This window comes from Suricata suricatta, chromosome 14 (genome assembly GCF_006229205.1).
Source record: "Suricata suricatta isolate VVHF042 chromosome 14, meerkat_22Aug2017_6uvM2_HiC, whole genome shotgun sequence".
Taxonomy (NCBI): domain Eukaryota; kingdom Metazoa; phylum Chordata; class Mammalia; order Carnivora; family Herpestidae; genus Suricata; species Suricata suricatta.
The window spans coordinates 80,777,009-80,797,727 of NC_043713.1; the positions used below are offsets into that span (position 1 = coordinate 80,777,009).

Sequence of the window (20,719 nt, forward strand, 5' to 3'; positions counted from 1 at the left end):
ATGTCATAGAATACTACATGTATAATATCAATAAGGTGATTTTTGTAATTTTTTTCCCCTTTTCTCTTTTTAATTCTCAGGGATCATATTTAACATTCCAGAAACTCATTCTGGCATACTGTAGGAAATAAGATTTCAGAATTAATTGTTTTACTTAATTTTTTTAAAAAAATATTTGAGAGAGAGAGAGAGAATGAGCAGGGGAAGGGCAGAGAAAGAGGGAGACTAAGAATCTCAAGCAGGCTCTGCAGTGCCAGCACGGAGCCCAACGCTTGACCTCAACACCCTGTGAGACCGTGCCCTGAGCCAAAACCAGGAGTCAGACGCTTACCAGGCTGAGCCACCCAGGCACCCGTTTGTTAGTTTTTAAAGACTTTTTTCTCAGTGAATACACACTTTTTTTTCCTTAAGAGCATAAGCAAGGAGAGAGGGGGGGAGGGAGAGAATCCTAAGCAGGCTTGACACTTAACGTAGAGCCTAACACAGGGTAAAATCCCACGACCCTAGAATCATGATCTGAGCCAAGATCAAGAGTCAGATGCTTAACTGACTGAGCCACCCAGGCACTGTATATATATATACTGTGTGTGTGTGTGTGTGTGTATTTTTTTTAAATCCAACCACTACCTCAGCTGCCACACAGACCAAAGGAATGACCACAGCTAGTTTGTACATTTGGCAAAACTGCTTGCTGTTTGGGGCTCCTGGGGAGCTCAGTCGGTTAAGCATCTGCCTTCGGCTCAGGTTATGATCTCACAGTTTGTGAGTTCAAGCATTACTTTGAGGAAGCTCTAACCCTCTTTCAGGTGAGCCCCACTTCTCTCTCTTTCTCTGCCTCTCACTCACTTGTGCCCTCATTCTCAAAAGGAAAAAAAATGATCACTATTCTTATTTTTTAAAAAGGCTGCTTGCTGCTCAGTACATCTGCTATTCTTATTTCTGCCAATTTGTCTTCTGGCTTCTTTTCAAAGTTTTTATGTAAATTCCAGTGAGTTCTGGCCCCAGGGGCGCCAGGGTGGCTCAGTCAGTTAAGCATATGACTCTTAATTTCAGCTCAGGGCATAATCTTGCTGTTCCTGAGTTCAATTCCTGGGTCAAGCTCTTGCTGGCAGCTCAGAGCCTGGAGCCTGCTTCAGATTCTGTGTCTCCTTTGCTCTCACTGCCCCTCCTCCACTCCTGCTCTTTTCTCTGTCTCTCTCTCAAAAATAAATAAATGTTAAAAAAAAAAAATTAAAAAAAAAAATTAAAATTCCAGTGAGTGTTCTCTCTCTCTCTCTCTCTCTCTTTCTCTCTCTGTCTCCATAAATAAACATTAAAAATTTAAGGAAACAAAAAGGGTGCTTGGATGGCTCAGTTGGTTAAGCGGCCAACTTCAGCTCGGGTCATGATCTCACAGTTCATGAATTTGAGTCCTGCGTTAGGCTCTTTGCTGTCAGCGCAGAGCCCACGTTGGATCCTCTACCTCCCTCTCTCTCTGCCTCTCCATATCTCGTGAAAATAAATAAACATTGGGGCGCCTGGGGGGCTCAATCAGTTAAGCATCCGGCTTCGGCTCAGGGCATGATCCCATGGTTCGTGGGTTCGAGCCCCACGTCAGGCTCTGTGCTGACAGCTAGCTCAGAGCCTGGAGCCTGCTTCAGATTCTGTATCTTTCTCTCTCTCTGACCCTCCCCTACTTGCGCTGTCTCTCTCTGTCTCTCAAAAATAAATTAAAAACATTTAAAAAAAAAAAGAAAGAAAGAAAATAAATACATTAAAAATTTTTTTTAATTCCAGTGAGTTAACATACAGAGTAATGTTAGTTTTTAAGTATGCAGTATAATGATTCAACGTTCCCATACCACACCCGATGCTCATCACAAAGGTACTTCTTTTTTTTTCTTAATTTTTTTAATGTTTTATTTATTTTTGAGACAGAGAGAGACAGAGCATGAGAGGGGGAGGGGCAGAGAGAGAAGGAGACAGAACCAGAAGCAGGCTCCAGGCTCTGAGCTAGCTGTCAGCACAGAGCCCGACACGGGGCTCGAACCCACGAACGTGAGATCTGTCCTAAGCCGAAGCCGGAGGCTTAACCGATTGAGCCACCCAGGTGCCCCACAAATGTACTTCTTAATCCCCATCACCCCCATCCCATTTCCTCTGTTAACTATGAGGTTGTTCTCTATAGTTAGGTGTCTGTTTCTTGTTTTGACTCTCTCTCTCTCTTTTTCCCCTTTGCTCATTTGTTTTGTTTCTGAAATTCCACGTATGAGTGAAATCCTGTGGTATTTATTTTTTTCTGACTGACTTCACTTAGCATTATACTCTCTAGCTCCATCCGTGTCATTGCAAATGGCAGGATTTCGTTCTCTGTTTTGGCTGAGTTGTATTCCATCCTGTATATACCGCATCTTATTCATCTATTAATGGACACTTGGGCTGCTTCCATGATGTGGCCGTTGTTGGTAATACTGCTATGAACATCAGGGTATGTGTCTGGCTTCTCTGTTGATACTAAACAAGGAGACAGACTAAATCATTTAGCTTTCTCTTACGAATGCAGATAGAACCTCCTCATTTGTGATAAGAACTTCGTGTTCTTCCTGCTTATTTCCTTTTCTTGGTTTTATTTACTCCCGTTGAGTAGTTGAGTAACAAATGGATATGAGGTGTTATCTTAAGCATTCTTCCTTCTTGGTGTCAGTTCACAGTTAGTTTCAACTATAACCCACTTTCTATCATTTTTGCCTGCCTGACAAAAATATTCATGACTGGTACTTAGTGTTACTTTCTCTTGAGTATAACAGAAAAGCATTAATGGATTTTTAAATGCCTTTCCTCCCCCAGCTTTATCAAACTATAATTGATCACCAAAAATCGTATGTATTTCGGGCACCTGGCTGGCTCAGTCGCTAGAGCATGCGACTGTTGATCTCAGGGTCTTGAGTTCAAGTCCCACATTAGGGATAGAGATTATTTATAAATAAAAATCATTTAAAAAAGTAACCCTCAATGTGGAGCTCGAACTCATGACCCTGAGATGAAGTGACACCTCCTCCACTGATTAAGCCAGCTAGGTGCCCCCAATTTGCTTTAAAAAAAAAAATTGTATGTATTTAAAATGTACAACCTGATGACTCAGCATGCATATACGTTATCAAATACAACCAAGCCAGTCAGCATATGTCTATTACCTCACACGTTTACCAGTTTCCGGTTTTTCCTGTGTGTGTGTGTCTGTGTGGTGAGAATACTCAGTCTGTCTTCTAAGCAAATTTCAAAACCAATACAGTGTTGTCAGCTATACTCACATTGACGTGAGCCCGTTCTCCAGAATTGATTTACCCCATATAATTGGATGTATACCCTCTGGCCAACATCTCCCTACTGCACCCTCCCCATGGCCCCTGGTGTCCATCTATCTTTCTCCTCTGTTTCTTGTGGGTTTAGCTTCAGTGCTATTTTTTATTGGCTTTCCATAAATTGAAACTTGAGTATTTAACACTGGTATCCTCTTCCACATGTTCGTTTTATGGAAGAATGTCATGTGCACTTCAAGAAATACATTAACTTTTTTGGTGGGGAGGGGGTGAAATTTATTACAGATTTTAGTTCTAACTCTTAGGAGCAACTTAGGACGGGGTAGATTTTGAGTGATTTAGATCTTTGGGAAATGGAGATAAGGTGGATTGTTTGAAGTAAAAAATGCTTTATGGATAACTAGACATAAAACAAAATTCATAACTTGTCTTACATCCTTAATTCTAACCTGTGCATATCTAGTTCTTTGATGAGGCTTTAGACAGAAGAGTGGGAAAAGGTATGAAGCAGATCAAGATTCTTCCCTTTTCTTCTCCTTTGTTAAGATGTTGGGTTTTTGTTTTTTGTTTTTTCATTTTGTTTGGGAATAGCTTTAAGTGTTCTTTGAGTGGCATTCTTAGTTATAATAAACTGTAACATATAGCGTGTGAGAGAAGAAGATTTAAAATTTGGTTTTTGGCTTTTGGTTCTGTGACAGCTGTCTTCTGTGTTGATCTCCTGGGCAGGTGTCCTGTGTGCCGCTACTGCCAGACACCGGAGCCGGTGGAGGAGAATAAGTGTTTCGAGTGCGGCGTTCAGGAAGTGAGTGGCGGCCGGTGGGAAGGAGTGACGGACGCAGGTTTCATGCTCTGGGGGCTGCTTCCGCCCTCTGTGGCTTAAATTGAATTCTTTTTCAGACTGATTCTTTTTCTCTTTTTGTCTAGGGTCATGCAAGAAATACGAATACATTATTTTGCACTCTGAAGCAAAAAGCTCTGTGCTTTTATTTTTTGAAAAGAACTAGACTTTTACCGTTAAATTGTGAATCATTTGTCTTCCTATTTCCCTAGAGGTCCTTAAAATCCAGAGCAAGAGAATGACCCATAAAAGCATCCTTGCTTTTTGCATTTTAAACACATACTTAATTCAAAACTCCTTTAGAAATAAGTCAGCTTCATTCTGTGTCAGGGCCTTTCCCACTCTGAGTGAGGCAGCTCGTGTGTTTTGGTACAACTAATCAAGATCTACCTCGTCCTCGGCAGAACCTTTGGATTTGTTTAATATGCGGCCACATAGGATGCGGACGATACGTCAGTCGCCACGCCTATAAGCACTTTGAGGAGACCCAGCACACGTATGCCATGCAGCTTACCAACCATCGAGTCTGGGACTATGCCGGAGGTGAAGGACATTCTCGTTTTCTAATCTGGATTCATTCTGCATGAACGCGTCCCCCTCGGAACCTCTCCCCTTCCTCTCAAAGCTTGGAATCTTCCTGCCGACTGTGGCAAACTTGAAATCTCAGGGTGCCCCCCGTAGGGCAGTATTGCCTACAAACAGCCCGAATGGCACATGATTAAGAGAGTTGATACTTCCATTCTTGTCCTCTGACTCTTTCTTAGTATCAAATGAGTTGGCCCACTGGTACAGAAAGAATTGCAAGACATTTAACTTAGACCTGTAAAAACAAAAATTCTGGCAAAGTTAGAAGTATATGCAGACCCTTTTCATTCTAAAGAAACAAGCCTTGATTGATTCATTCTTTCTTTTCTTTAGATAATTATGTCCATCGACTGGTTGCAAGTAAAACAGATGGAAAAATAGTACAGTATGAATGTGAGGGTGATACTTGCCAGGAAGAGAAAATAGATGCCTTACAGTTAGAGGTAAGATACTGTGCTAGGAATTACTAAGTACCTTTTTCTATTGCTCTTTACTGTCCTACCTTAAAAAGTGGCTTGGGCTTTTGCTTTGCCATTTACTCTGTATGTCAACTGTTTTTTAAAGTCTTATCATCACTGTAGAGGATTATACTGTTATTCTATCTAATTTTCTTCTTTGGAAGTCTTAAGATTCACTGTGTTGTCTTGTTTTGAATGGGATGTTTCTCATTGTCTCAGGCTTAATGACAAGGTGGTCCTCCAGCTGCAATAAAACTGGCAGTTAAGAATTTTTCCGTCGGCAGGCATCACAGTAGCCATTGGAAACTGAGCAGGTTGAATGAGGAAACCCCAGTAGCATCCTTCCGTGGCCAGGAAGCTTTTTTTTGCGTATCTTGGCTATTTTATGAATTAGATGCTTATGTACTCAAAGTATGTATTTTATGAATTTGATGCTTTATATATATACATATATATAAAGCCATTTGGGGTATTCATATGTAGTTGGGAGAAACAACAGAACTAACACGGTCTGATTTTTCACTGTCGCAGTAAATCCCATCTACTATAAAATTGGTATATTGCAAATTTTATGGTAGTGAAGGAGAAGTTTAACATGAGTCTTCTTTTGTATTAATTTTAAACTGATTGTTTTAAAAGCAAATAGCTTAGGGGCGCCTAGGTGACTCAGTCGGTTAAGTGTCTGACTTCAGATCAGGTCATGATCTCACAGTCTTGAGTTCAAGCCCCCCGTCAGGTTCTGTGCTGACAGCTTGGAGCCTGGAGCCTGCTTCGGTTTCTGTCTCCCCTTTCTCCACTCCTCCCCCACGTGCACTCTCTCTCTCTCTCAAAAATAAATAAACATTAAAAATATTTTTTAAACAAATAGTTTAGACTTGGGAGGAAATGGATATTTGAAAAGTTGCTCATCTCCAAGGGCCCGAAATAGCTCAGCTGGGAGAGCGAAAAGATGCTCATCTCCAGACTTATATGATCTTATAGATTGAGTAGAATGGCCTAAGAAAAGGCTGACGTTTAATTGTATTAATATGAAAAAGTTTAAACCTTTTACATTATGTTTTCAGAAGGAACCCTTCCACATTAACTCTGAGCGTATTCATTCAATAAATGTTTATTGGGGCACCTGGGTGACTCAGTCAGCTAAGTGTCTGACTTCAACTCAGGTCATGAACTCTATGAGTTCAAGCCCCGCATCAGGCTCTGGGCTGACAGCTCAGAACCTGGAGCCTGCTTCAGATTCTGTGTCTCCCTCTCTCTCTCTGCCCCTGCCCTGCTTATGCTCTGTCTCTCTCTCTCTCTCAAAAATAAAATTTTAAAAAATTTTAATTTTTTAAAAAATTTTTTAAAAACCACACAAATGTTTATTGAGGGCTGCTGTCTGTTGGCCACTCTCCTTGCTGCTGAGAGGGAAGCATTGCACAGACTCCCTGTCCTCGAAGTGTGCAATCTCGTGGCACACACACGGTCTCCCATCTGTCCCTTCTCTCTCTTGCACCTTTATTCTCTTCTCTAGCTTACAAGCATATTCAGATCTCTTTTTAGTCTTTTAGAATGGCTTTTCTGAAATGCAGATGTGACGTTGCCACTCCATGGTCCACATTTTTCAATATAATACCCCAGGGCCTTCTATAGGCCCCATCTGCCCATACCTTGCTCCCTAGGCTCATGGATGTTACATCTTCATCTTGAAGAGACCGTAAATGTCCACAGCTCACATCTGGGTCCAGTAGTTCTTCGGAATCAGACCTCTGTCTTCCCATCTCCTCCACCTGTCTGTCGAGAGCGCGCCAATATCTCTCCTTTCAGGACTCCTCCCAGACCCTACAGTCATAAGCCGTCCGTCCTTCCTCAGTAGTTACACAGCACACTGTCATTCATGCATGCAGTCAAGTAGCAAACATTTCTTGACATCCAGCCTGTGCTAGGCACTGGGGCTACAGAAGTAAAGATAGAGCCCTCACTTTCAAAGAGTTCATATTCTAGTCCGGGAGATCTGGTGATTAAGTGCTAGCATCCTAAGTGCCGTTGATGACAGGCATTATGCGAAGGGAGCTGAGAGGGGTGCTTAAGCCCAGGCTGGGCGGGACAGGGACAGCTTCCTAGAGGGAGGGTGAGCTGATTTAACACTTTGGGTTTTTTTTTCTTTTAGTTTTTTTTTTTTTTTAATTTCATTTTTGACAGAGAGAGAGAGTGGGCGTGCAAGTGTGAGCTGGGGAGGGGTGGAGAGAGAGACACACACACAGAAATCCGAAGCAGGCTCCAAGCTGTCAGCACAGAGCCTGATGAGGGGCTTGAACTCACAAACTGTGAGATCATGACTCAGGCTGAAGTCGGACACTCAACTGACTGAGCCACCCAGGTGCCCCATTGAGTTAACACTTTAATTTTAAAAACCTGGGGGTCCTTTTTAAAATTAGCCTGATGGGGCAGTTGGGTGGCTCATTTGGTTGGGTGTCTGACTTCCGCTCAGTCATGATCTCACAGTTTGTGGGTTTGAGCCCCACGTGGGGCTCTGTGCTGACAGAGCCTGAAGCCTGCTTCGGATTCTGTCTCCCTCTCTCTCTGCCTCTCCCCAACTTGTGCTCTTTCTCTGTCTCTCAATAATAAATAAATAAACTTAAAGAAATTAGCTTGAACAGAAACTTACTTGTTAATGTACATTTCTCTGCTTGCTTGTCCAGACTGGATTGTAAGCCCCAGGTCAGGAGTGTAATTGACATCTCTGTATTTTCATGATTTGTTGAGCAGAGTGTAACCAAGATGTAATACCCATTTCGATGATTATATTTACTTCTCTCTAGGTCATTAGAAGTCAGGTTTTTAAAAAAATAAAAATAAAAGGTTTTATTGAAATGCAGAAACTCCAGTGACGTACGTTTTGGTGTCTGTTCTCTGTTTTTAGTATTCGTATTTACTAACAAGCCAGCTGGAATCTCAGCGAATCTACTGGGAAAACAAGATAGTTCGGATAGAGAAGGACACGGCAGAGGAAGTAAGTTTCTGTCTGGGCACTGCTGACGTGCTACTTGGCAGGGCTATCTGAGGTCGGGTGGGAGAAGGCAAAATACAACAACAGAGGAATGCGGAATCTTCCTTATGCTGATACAGAGATAGAGGATTGTTTTGCCTTTAAAAAGAAACCTTTGTCATATGTCAGTTATATCTCAATAAAGCCTGGGTGGGGGCGGTGGAGAGAAGAAAGAAAACAAGAATTTGCAATCAGTCGGCTTACCTCGGTAATCTAACTTTAGATCAGGATTCCAGAGAGAAGTGGTGAAAAACATGAATCATTATCATTATGTTACAGACTTAGCCCCTGAAGGGAGAGTCAGGCAACAAGAAATTCTAGACCACAATGAGAATGAAATTAGTCAAAATCAGGGAAAGGAAGAGGCAAAAATAGGCTGTGGCATACGCATTCGGCTGAGCATTATTTAAGAAGGGGAGGGAAACCAACATACACTCTCACCTAGGGCTCCTAGATCCAGAAGAATGCATTAAACCGTATGCTGAGCTCTAGAATTTACTAAATATAAGGAAGAAATGAAATACCTGCTATGCACCCTGAAAAAAGAAAACTTGGATTTGAAGAATTGAGTATTTTGGTGTTTTTGATTGAGGAGAGATTTGTTTCTTAGCTTCAGTCAGGCTTTCTAGTGCCTTGTGCAATTCCATTAAAAAACCAGAAGTATGCACATGAGGACTTGTAACCTGAGTCAGCCGGTTGGTTGGTCAGCTCGGGAACAGCGGCCTTGCGGAGCTGCATGTGGGCTTCCGTGGCCCAGGGCGGTGCTGAGCCCTCGAAACGGAAGAGAAGACCAGGCAGAGGTGCTAGAGCTTCCATGGTTCCTGCGATGCCTTATTTGTCTAGGACTGAGGTTTTTGAATTTAACAAAATCCTTGAAAGAAAATGCCACTCACTTGTCTACCAGGTAAAAGAAAACAGTGGTGTGGTTTTGGTGGAAATGCAGATGGGGGCTGAGAGCTTCACCTGCTTGCTTCTCCCATCGTCTCCAGGATGTGCAAGGGACCCTGACGGCTCCAAAGAAGGCATTTTGAAAACCACGTAGACCGGGCGCTCCAAGAACCTTTCTCGAGTTCTAGGGACAGTATTCATAATTCACTGATCCTCTTAGTATTAAGTACAGGCTTTTAAAATTTTTTAAATGATTGGGGCGCCTGGGTGGCTCATTTGGCTGAGCATCCTACTCTTAATTTCTGCTCAGGTCATGATCCCAGGCCAGGGTCATGGGATCAACTTCAGTATGTCAGCTCTTGCACTGAGCATGGAACCTCCTTAAGATTCTCTGTCTTCCCCTCTGCCCCTCCCCCCAACTTGGCACATGCACTTGTGCATGCATACTTCCCTCTCTGAAAGAAAATAAAATCTTAATAACACTAAAATAAGTAATTAAAATCCTTAAGTGATTATTTTAGTAATTTTGTGAGTCCCCGGCATAACTAGATCTCAGACCAGGACTTCGGTACTGAATGGGCTTGGATGGAACACACATGGGAGGGACATGCCTCCAACAGCACCCAGGAGGCCAAGCTCTGGTTACCGCCGTGGTGTCGAGTCCTGAGTCCCGAGGAGGAGCACTGGCAAGTCCGCGCAGCCTCAGTACCGGGCATTTCCACAAGCGGTGTACCTAATGGGTCTTTGTACAGACCCTTGAGACCGAAGCTTAGGGTTCTCTCTCCTTTCTAAGACCCTTTAGGATTAACTGCATTCCCTAACAAATGCCCATGAGAAGTAAGTCAAGGGGCCAGAAAGCTAAAAACTGAAATTTGTGTTCCCTTTTATGTAGGGGTAAGATGGACGCCAGAGCAGCCCTAAATAAAAAGCTTGAAGGGCTTGAAAAGGATGTTCTGTTTTCTAATAACAAATGTTGCTTATCTCTAAGTTAAGGAATGATGCAAACCTTTTGTTCCTGCCCCTGTCCTCCTTTTGACCAGTCCTCTGTCCGCCGGAACCTCCAACAGGAGAGGGTGTGCAGGGCGAAACCGTAGTGGACCTCGGGCGTCACTGATAGTCTTGTTCACGGTGCTCTGTGTGGACTTCAGTCACAACACTACTTCGTCCCTGCTCCCAACCCCCACCCCGCGGTGCCTTTGGTAGTGTGGTCATTATAGCATGGGAGAGTCTGTTCTAGAAAATGAAGCTCATGCCCACTCCAAGTTTCTTGTTTTAGTGGGGCCATGTACGAAATGAAGAACATAGAGCAGAGAGTCAGGTGAATTCCTCTACGAATCCTTTTCTCCTTAGACCTCTAACTCCATGTAAATCAGTATTTTTCCCAGCTGTGGATTCTGAAATGAGTTTGGTGGAGCACAGCTGGCATTTTTATGAAAGAGAAGAGAATAGATCTAAAATATCAGAATGTGTTGCCATATTTAATACTGCTTTGTTAAGCTGTTGCGTCACTTGTGTGTGCGTATGTATACCGTTTCTTACTGTGACTCAAGGTCAGAAAATGTTCTAAGAAGGCATCAACTTAAACCATTGTAACATTCATCTATAGCAATATTAAAAAGCTTCTTGTAGTTATTTGGTTATTTTTAATCTTGATTTAAGCGTGTTTGATTTAAGTATCTTGAGTGAGCAAAATATGCAGTTTTGTTCCTTTTGACAGTCATTTCTCTCCTTTCCAATTTCCCTAAACTAACAGGCGTCAGTTTAGAAGACAGTGTTAAAAGGATCCTAGTGGTCTTTTATTTCAAAACAACAATGAGGAGAAAATGAATACCAAACAAGAATTAGAGCAGTTTTTAAGCTATTATTTTTATGACATAGAGGAATCTTCTTTGAATTGCATGTTTTTCTAACTTAACAGAACTTAGCTATAAGGTTAATTTCTACAGTTATGTTCTTACTTAAAAAAAAAAGCAATGCTGTTAGAAATCTACTCAGCAGGCCATATGGCAAGTTTTTAGAAGAAAGTATTAAAACCAGTGGCCCTTTTTCTAACATGATGGATGTTGCGTGCATGGTGGAGCCCTGCTGGGAGTTTAGAGCTGCCCAGAGGTCATTTTTGCTTTGCTGTATGGCTGTGGCCTGCGGTGCGGCGCGGAGCGGTTTAGAACTCGGACCCAGTCCCAGATCCACCATGCTCTAGCTGGGTGACCTTGGGCATATTGCCTCACCTTTCCATAAACCTGGTTCTGTGAAAAGTTGACACACTGAAGCCTCTGACATCTTATCAAATATAAAGGAGATACTGCTTACACAACATCTGGCTGGTGCTTGGGGCATAGGATTTAAATTGTCAGTTTCTGTTACTACTGCATCATGATCCACCAGCCTCACTGCTCCCCGCCAGTCTTCTCCCTTCTCGTCTTCAGACTGGTAGAGGTGAGGCGCTTCTCAGTTGGGTAGATCTTCACACCTGCCCTCATCCAACGTCTGCTCAGCCAGCCTTCAACAGACCCTTGGTTTCTGACAAACGATACACCAGCATTTTAAAATTCTCTTCAGTTTATAAGACAATGTAACATGAATGAGTTCTCTCTATGTTGCATTTACCAATTCTAATCAGGAACCACTTACGTGCCATGTGGCTTCATGGTGCATGAGAAAATTTAGTAATGTGGTTTTCTGGGGGCAGGGGGAGACCCAAACAGCTAAAATCCATTATCACAATTTTCTTGGATTAGATTCATTTGTTAGATTATTTGGTTAGTAATTTGGGGGATGTGATCTCAGGAGGAAAAAAAATGGTGAGTTAAGAAAGGGAGGCCCTGGTCTGGCCTCTGACAGACCGTCTCCTGCCCTACTGTCTGAGCTCGCTCTTTCCTTCCGAGCAGCTTCGCTTGCCATGTAGCTGAGGTCCCTCGTTCATCCTGGTATAGAGAAGCAGGGGGAAAGGATTTCTCAAAATGTTTATTTCTGTTGCAGAAATTCTTCCAAATGATTATCTCACCTTTTCTTAGTTGGGTTTGTCAACGTTACAGACAGGTCATTGAAAAAAAAACACTTGTGAAGTCAGCCCCAAAGACCTCACAGCTATGCTTCTGTGAAGTGAAACTGATCTCTGTTTGCTCTTCCAGATTAACAACATGAAGACCAAATTTAAAGAAACAATTGAGAAGTGTGACAATCTGGAGCACAGACTAAATGATCTCCTAAAAGAAAAGCAGTCTGTGGAAAGAAAGTAGGTGTACTTGGTCTCTTCTTTAACTCAGTGATCTCGTTTTTACAGGCTCTGCAAGCAGGTGGCCTCTCCTCCATGCCTATGAAAACACTTTCCTTTTCTTTCTTTTTTTTTTTTAATGTTTTTATTTATTTTTGAGAGAAACAGAGCATGAGCAGGGGAGGGTTGGAGAGAGAGGGAGACACAGAATCCAAAGCAGGCTCCAGGCTCTGAGCTGTCAGCACAGAGCCCAGATGCAGGGCTCGAACCCACGAACCACGAGATCATGACCTGAGCCGAAGTTGAACACTTAACTGACTGAGTCCCCCAGGCACCACTCACCCTCCTTTTCAAAGGGTGTCTATCACTAGGTTTTCAGGGGTCTCCCTATTTATGGAGCAAACTTATCATTATTAAAAACGACAGCACTTCAGACCAGATAGACGCCGTGTGGAATGCAGTGCTCTTTCCTGATGTCTGCGCTCACTGTATGTGCAGATGTGCCTGTAGAAGGCAATTCCTTTGTGCTCAGGGCTGCAGCTTCTCTGATCCATGGTGGCTGAGAACTGGCAGGAGAGAAAGCGTGTTACTGGGCCTGGACACACTGTGTATTCTGGCCTTAGGCAGGAGTTAAAGGGCAGAGTTGTTGAATGTGGAGGGAAAAACTCAAGAACAGCATGACAAGAACATCCTCTCCTGCTGTGATATGGAGAGTCTGTTGCTGCTCATAGAAATTACCTTTCTAGTGTAAGTGGATCCACAAAAGTAGTTGGGCTTTTTACCTCCAGACAGCGGATGAGAAATAAGGAGAACTTTTTTTTTTTTTAGGAAACCTTTATTCTGGAATGATTCAGATTTACAGAGGTTGCCAGGATAGTGCAGTGAGTTTCCATATGCCCTTCAACTGTTTTCCCCATCGTCAGAAGTTATTTTAATAGTTGTTTTTGTATTGTGGTAAAAATCACAATAACAAAATTTGTCATATTCACTGTAAGTGTATAATTCAGTGGCACTGAGTGGCATTCACAATATCCTGCTAGTGTCCCCATCTGTTTCAAATTTATCACCCACAACGCTCACCACCCAAGATTTATTTCTTTTAAATATTTTATTTATTTATTTAAAAATTTTTTTGATGTTTATTCATTTTCGAGAGACAGAGTGTGAGTGGGGGAGGAGCAGAGAGAAGGGGAGACACAGAATCTGAAACAGGCTCCAGGCTCTGAGCTGTCAGCACAGAGCCTGATGCGGGGCTCAAACCCACACCTGAGCTGAAGTCGGACACTCAACTGACTGAGCCACCCAGGCGCCCTATTTTTTAAAATCTTTCTCCCCCACACCCTTAAATATATTATTTTTAAGGAATCTCTACACCCAACATGGGGCTTGAACTCATAGCCTTAAGATCAAGAGTCTCCTGCTCTACTGACAGCCAGGCACCCCAAAGGTTGTTTCTTTTTTTAAACTGTTGTAAAAATTAAAATATTCTGTACTTTTGGCTCCCTAACAAATTGAACTATGTTTGGAAGTTTTCTTCCAGTCTGTAGATTTTGCTAGCTAAAGATTACTGTTATTAATTGATGGTACCAGTGAATATTTACTCTTCCAGATCTTTTGTGTACCCATATGACCGTGTCACATATCTTTGTTTCTAGAAAAATAGAATAATATTAGGTATTCTGTTTGGTAAAAAAAAATTCTGTTTTGGAGAGTTTTTTTTCTGATACTGACACATTTAAATCTACCTTGATCTTTCTTTTTTTATAATAATTTTTTTAATGTTTTTTATTTATTTTGAGAGACAGAGACAGTGCAAGCAGGGGAGGGGCAGAGAGAGAGGGAGACAATCTGAAGCAGGCTCCAGGCTCTGAGCTGTCAGTGCAGAGCCTAACGTGGGACTCGAACCCACAGACTGTGAGATCATGACCTGAGCCGAAGCTGGATGCTTAACTGACTGAGCCACCCAGGTGCCCCCTACCTTGATCTTTTTAATGGCTACATGGTATTGCATTATGTGGGGGTTCCGTAGTAATTTTAATGGGTCCCCTATTGATGGACATTTAAGTTCTCTCTAGTCTTAGACTAATATAAACTATGTTGTAGCAAGCCTTCTTCTCCATGTTTCTTTTAGTGCAGTCTTGAATATATTTTATAGGGTAAATCCCTAGAACAGGTATGTCAGGGCATGTGAAATTGTGGGTCTTACAGATCCTGTCACGTTGACTGTGTACAAGTTCGCCCTCCAGTGCCAACGCATGCAGTTCCCCCTTCCCCACGGCTGAGCTCTTTGGCATTCTGATACATAAAGATGTGCCTGCTGTGCTGTTTTAATTTGTAGTTCTTGCCCTAGGAGTAAGATTGAGCGTCAAGAGTAAGGCACTCCCTATTCTTGAAAGCTCTTCTCCAACAAATGCAGTGAGGTCAGAGCACTTGACTCTCCAAGAATGTCACTTCTCCTCATAACTTCTGTATCGTAGCCGTTATCTCTAAGCCATCTATTTCACCAACCCCAGGCTGCAAAACAGAGGAGCAGTAGAAGTTTTACCATGAATCGTAGAATCGTTTCCACTCTTGAAAAATTTCTGATGCTTAGGAAAACCGTCTGGAAGCTACGCTGTTCACTAGAGCAGAATCCTTGCTTTGTCCGGCAGGCCGCAGTGGCATAGGAGTCCAGTCCCTGAATGGATTCTGAGATCACAGCGCTTGTGTTCAATCCCACAGCAGAAGGGGGACTGTGTCAGCAAATGAAAAAACATGCTTTTGTCTTCCTTTGTTTTGCAAAAGGTGCACTCAGCTAAACACAAAAGTGGCCAAACTCACCACAGAGCTCAGAGAGGAGCAGGAAATGAACAAGTGTTTGCGCGCCAACCAGGTCCTCCTGCAGAACAAACTGAAGGAGGAGGAGAGGGTGCTGAAGGAGACGTGCGACCAGAAGGACCTGCAGATCACCGAGATCCAGGAGCAGCTGCGTGACGTCATGTTCTACCTGGAGACGCAGCAGAAGATCAGCCACCTGCCCGCCGAGACGCGGCAGGAAATCCAGGAGGGACAGATCAACATCGCCATGGCCTCGGCCTCCAGCGCCCCCTCTGCGGGGGGCGGGGGGAAGCTGCCCTCCAGGAAAGGCCGAGGCAAGAGGGGCAAGTGACCTTCCGAGAAACAGAGGTCCCGGAGACCGGTTTCCCCGGCACAGTGAGGGTGTGCTGGGGCTTCGCTGACTGAGCGCGGACCTTAAATAAGTACAAGTGAGGGTGGACCGCAGTTGTCTGGATCTTTCATTTGCTAGCGTGCGGGGTGATGAAGGCAGGGGCTGCGGGCTCGGAGTGCCCACGGAGACGGGCCGGGGCTTAGAAGGTGGCTGCTGTTTTCAACCGTAACAGTTCACTAACCTCAGACATTCTGATGACCATTTTGCCTTCCTACTTGAGAGAAGCCCCAGCTCTGCTGCGCATTTTTCCGTTGTATTTATTGAGTCTGTGTATTTGACGTTCGGTTCTGGGGTCGGTTTAAGATGTCAAATTTTTTTTTTTTTTGTAACCTCGAAGGTAATGTTCCTTGAGGTCTAGCAGCTGCTTTGAAGAGAGGTTTGCACTAGCCACTGAGGATTTATGAAAACTCCCCAGTGTTGGTCTGATGTCCTTGTCATCCCCTCCCTGCGCCTGGGAAGAAGAACTGGTTGAGTGTCATGTGGACAGAGGCTGGGCCTGTAAACCTTTAGTCACTAGCCTGTCACAGAGCCGCTTGCTCCAGGGCCAGCCAGGAAAAACCAACCACCCCGGGGCAGGCCGAGCGGACCCAGGGTAGGGAAAATGGCGGTGCTGCTGCGTTGTTTATTTTTGAGGACTCCAGGCCACATTGCGAACCTCAAGTAAAGAGGAGGCTTGAATGGCTGCGCTAAGACTCCGATCTCAGAGGGGATTTCCTAGCGTGTAGCAGGGATCGGCAAGCAGACCTCCCCTCCCCATGAAAATGTGTCTCGAGGCCTCTGACAAGCTGATTGTGTATTTTGCTGGGATCAGTATTTTCTGAATGTTTACAAAAGATTGGGCTGCATGCTCAGGTTGCGACGAGAGGGAGCTTGGGCAGATTTTCACTTAGGCTTTCAAGATACAACCAAAGGCTGTTTCTAAATCCGACAATTAGAATTTTTACAGGGCCCCTTTAAAACAGTCAGTGCAGTGCTCACTGTGAGCCAACAGAGGGGCTGTGTCCTTTCTCTAGAAACCTTAACGTCAAGTAATTCGTAATACGCAGTAATTAAGCCAAGTTAAAGGAAGACCTGTGTTGGAATTTAGCTTCCAGAAGGGGTAGCTGGATAGATGAACAAGACGTACCCTGAAATGATGGGTTTTGTTTTCTGCTTTAGAATTAGCCAGAGTTTTCCAGTGATCACATTTTAGAATTGTATTTAGCCTATCGTTAGGCCTCATCCGTTTTGGCCTAAATGTCCTTCATGTTCCTTGTTAGCACAGAAACTGTATTGCTAATCACCATCCATTTTTGTGGGATGTGCCGGAGCACTTCCCAGAAACCCTTACCTGTAACTTCTTGAAATGAATGTACTCAGACATTCTCCATTTCTACTTCGGGCAGACCAGCTCTGGAAGTGCCCCTCGGACTTAACATATACAGACACCTTAAAGCAAGAGTGGGAATGTAAAGTGTAACCTAATTCTCTTTCCTATAGAGACTCTATTTTATTTAAAATCTATTTTTACACTAGTTAGAATCCTGCTTTTTTGGCCAAGTACTTGTCTTGCATGTCTGACCTTGCAGAAGCTGGGGTGGATCGTAGCATACTAATTACGAGAATTAGAAGTAGTTTACAAAGCCTGCTCGCTCCTCATTTTCCCATGATCACCTCCACCAAGCAGCCCTGCCACCAGGTTGGGGAACAGAGATTTGCCTACAGGTGGGATAATCGTCCTGAAAGGCTGTGCCCAGAGGACTGAGCAGATAGGCAAATGTTTCCAAACTACTTGAAGGTTTAAAAATGTTTTCCAGAAAAAAAAAAAGCATCTTATCAAGATACATAAAGTGTTTTTGAAAAAGGTTAAAGAGTCATGTTTGAATTTGACAAAATTACATAAGATAGAAGCTGTTAGTATTTTCTTCAAGATGGAAATGAACCACTTAATATATCCGTACTACCTTGAACAATGAAATTGCATTAAAATAACCAAACTTTGAAGTGATTCTGCCCCGTGTGAAATTTGTGTCTTGCTGGTTGGCCTTTGCTTTGGAGCTTGTATCTGAATAACCTAAGAAAAGTGTCCGTGACCTGAATTTAAAAGCAGCATAAAGACCATCCCCTCAACAATATAGTGACCAGCTAAATTATTCATCTTTCCAGCCCCTCTGCTCCAGCTTCCCAAACTAATAGTAGCTGAACCAAATACAGAATAAGGAAAATTATCTGCACTTAAAGGGCAGAGACGGGATGAGACCCAGCACACAGCTCTTGCAGATGGAAACCAATCGATAGGCCTGACTTTTTAACCAGGCCTCTAGCAAGCTGAAGTTGTTTTAGTTTTGTTGAAACGGTCCCAAATGTGACTTGTTAGGATACACTGGGTAAGACAAGGCCCTGAAGCAACTCACGCATGCACGGGGAGGCTCCCCTAAGCAAAAGGGCTGAGAAATGAAACAGCCAGCCCGTCGAGTGGAGAGGACTTGGCAAGTCATGAATGAACAGCCTTCTGTCATCTCTTGGAAACCCCTCTCCTGGTTCAGTGAGGATACACAAGTTGCAAACACCATCCTTAAGATTTGGCTTCTGTGCGTTGTGCCACGTAGCCTGGACTGGTGGGAAACGGGCTCACGCGATGGAGTCAATGGGCTTATCTAAAAAAGGAAAGTCACTCTCCCATTTGAGGAAAGCTATTTCGTTTTCTCCAGGATAAAGCTGAATTAACTGCCGCAGTGAATTCTGCCGCATTAATTTCTTTCCTGGCAGCAGCAGGGAAATTTTTCAGGAGTCTCTCAAGCCCCAGGTCCTGGTCCTTAATGGTGCGGGGAGACATCTGCGCTACTCAGAGACCTGGCCGTCACCTTATGCGAGTTTAGGAAGCCACCAGTGTTCTCCGACAGGCCTCTGCTTTCTGGCCAGTCCTTTTCACTCTTGCCTATGAAAGTTCTGGAAGTGGGAGTCCCAGGCTATCTACATAGTGTCCACACCAACAGATGTAGCTTTTAAAGTTAAAAATTTTAGAGGTGTCTGGGCGGATCTTGATTTCGGTTCGGGTCATGATCCCAGGCTCATGGGATTGAGCCCCATGTGGGGCTTCATGCTGAACATGGAGCCTGCTTGGGATTCTCTCGCTCCCTCTCCCTTTGCCTCCCCTGCTTGCTCATGCTGTCTCTTTCTCTCTCTCAAATTAAAAAAATAAAGTTAAAAAAATAAAAGTTAAAAATTTTAAGTGACAGGAAAGAGAGAGGTAGTAATAGGAGATAAGCCTTTCCCTTCAGGAACTTCCCTCCCCCACCCCCTGTTTTGTTCTGGAGCCAAAGCCAAGTGTCTCATCCTATGCAACATGAAGTTCATTTTCACCCCAAGCACTGCACTTCCGTCACCCTGGAGCAAACAAAAATATTTTTGCATTGGTGCATTAGGAGACCTCAGACAAGTTATTTTTTTTATGTTTTTTATTTTTGAGAGAGACAGTGCAAGCAGGGGAGGGTCAGAGAGAAAGAGAGAGACAGAATCTGAAGCAGGCTCCAGGCTCTGAGCTAGCTGTTAGCACAGACCCCACCACGGGGCTCCAACCCACGAACCGTGAGATCATGACCTGAGCCGAAGCCAGATGCTCAACCGACTGACTGAGCCACCCATGCGCCCCGCTTCCTTCATTTTTCACTTTTTATCTGGGGGGAGGGTACTGGAAAGGGGTTGTGGCCTCTTTATGCCTATTAATGTCATAATCAACTCTTTTGTGCCTTGTTTTCATCTTTTAAAGGTAATGGTAACAATTTACCACTTACTGATCACCTTTTCTCCCTGGCCTCCCCAGGATGCTCGGGCACTTAACAGCATCCGGCTCTGTTAGACATTCACTCTGAGAGCTGTACTCCCAGAAGCCAAAGCCACCGCAGCAGCGTTTTAGCTCCTGTGCTTTTCACGAACATTGAGCAGTCTCTTACTGTAATTTTGGAAGCTTAGGTGAGCATGAAAGGGGCACTGCAGTTGGTTCTTAATCTGGATTTTGTGTTCTCACTGCTTTAAAGAAGGCCGGGGAGAGATGAACAATCTGTTGTTTTGTACAAGACGATTGTGGTCTTTGGGGCCTAATGTTGAATGGCTTCGGGTCAGAAACTTCTCACTGGAATCATCTGGAAAATGTGGTTTTAGTACTTGGCACCGAGCTGTGCCGGTGGAGATAACATTTGTTACTCCAAGGCTAATTACCGCGCGCACTAAGCGAACTAAAGCAGCTTTGCTTCTTTTCAGACCGTGTTCTAAATCCCCTGACCCCAAACTACTTTCAGATCCAGCCTCAAAATAAATGCAGAGAGGTTTGACCTGGCCTCTGTGGAGATGCCTTTTGCCATCTTTGGTCTGGAAGGAGCAGTAGATCCCAGACCAAATCTCCCTGTACGTGTTTCCTTATTTAAAAAGGAAGGGTGTTATGGGGGGTGGGGGTGAGGGTTCCTGGGTATCTCAGTTGAGTGTCCCAACTCTTGATCTCAGCTCATCTTGCTCCCGGGGTGATAAGTTCAAGCCCCACATGCGCTGGGCATGAAGCCTACTTAAAAAAAACAAAGGTGCATGTAGACCCCGTTCACCCATCTCCATTCTTGATTGTTAATTCTGTCTTTTGGTTATGGCCCAGTGGGCCAAGTGACCAGACCTTCCCTAGAGGGCTGAGTGCAGCTGAGTGCCCCTAAAAGGATGATGCAGGGGCACCTGGGTGGCTCACTTGGTTGAGCGTCAGTCTTCGGCTCAGGTCATGAGCTCACGGTTCGTGGGTTCAAGACACGCCCCCCCCCCCCCCCCCCCCCCCCCCGCCCGGGGCTCTGTGCTGACAGCTCAGAGCCTGGAGCCTGCTTCAGATTCTGTCTCCCTCTCTCTCTGACCCTCCCCTGCTCCTGCTGTCTCTCTCTGTCTCTCAAAAATAAACAAAAAACATAAAAAAAAAAAAGAATGATGCGTCTCCCTCCCCCGCTTGAGAAACTTGCCTGTATCCCTTTACATCATTAACATAACGGTTAGCGGCAGAAGACTTGGGTGCTAACCGGAAAGAAGGAACACGAACTAATTCCTGGGCCAGAAGAACGAGAGCACAGCGCTCCAAGTGAAGAAGAGCCCATGGAAAATTTTAGGAGGAACAGGAGAACCGCTCTCCTGGAAACACTCCAGTGGAGAGCACACCAGCTAGGACTTGCCACACACAGCCAGAGGGTCCTCCAGCA

General features: G+C 44.1%; 1 protein-coding gene across 1 annotated transcript in view; it reads left to right on the plus strand.

Annotated features, from left to right (window-relative positions):
• BRAP (BRCA1 associated protein) overlaps nt 1–17,505 on the plus strand; it is a 29,529-nt gene extending 12,024 nt beyond the window's left edge. The window contains exons 6-11 of the mRNA XM_029921624.1: nt 3,937–4,101; nt 4,542–4,680; nt 5,056–5,165; nt 8,083–8,172; nt 12,228–12,331; nt 15,095–17,505. Of these exons, the coding sequence (XP_029777484.1) occupies nt 3,937–4,101; nt 4,542–4,680; nt 5,056–5,165; nt 8,083–8,172; nt 12,228–12,331; nt 15,095–15,458 (972 nt within the window). The 3' untranslated portion in view covers nt 15,459–17,505. The remainder of the gene's footprint in view (nt 1–3,936; nt 4,102–4,541; nt 4,681–5,055; nt 5,166–8,082; nt 8,173–12,227; nt 12,332–15,094) is intronic.
• The last annotated feature ends 3,214 nt before the right edge of the window (nt 17,506–20,719 follow it).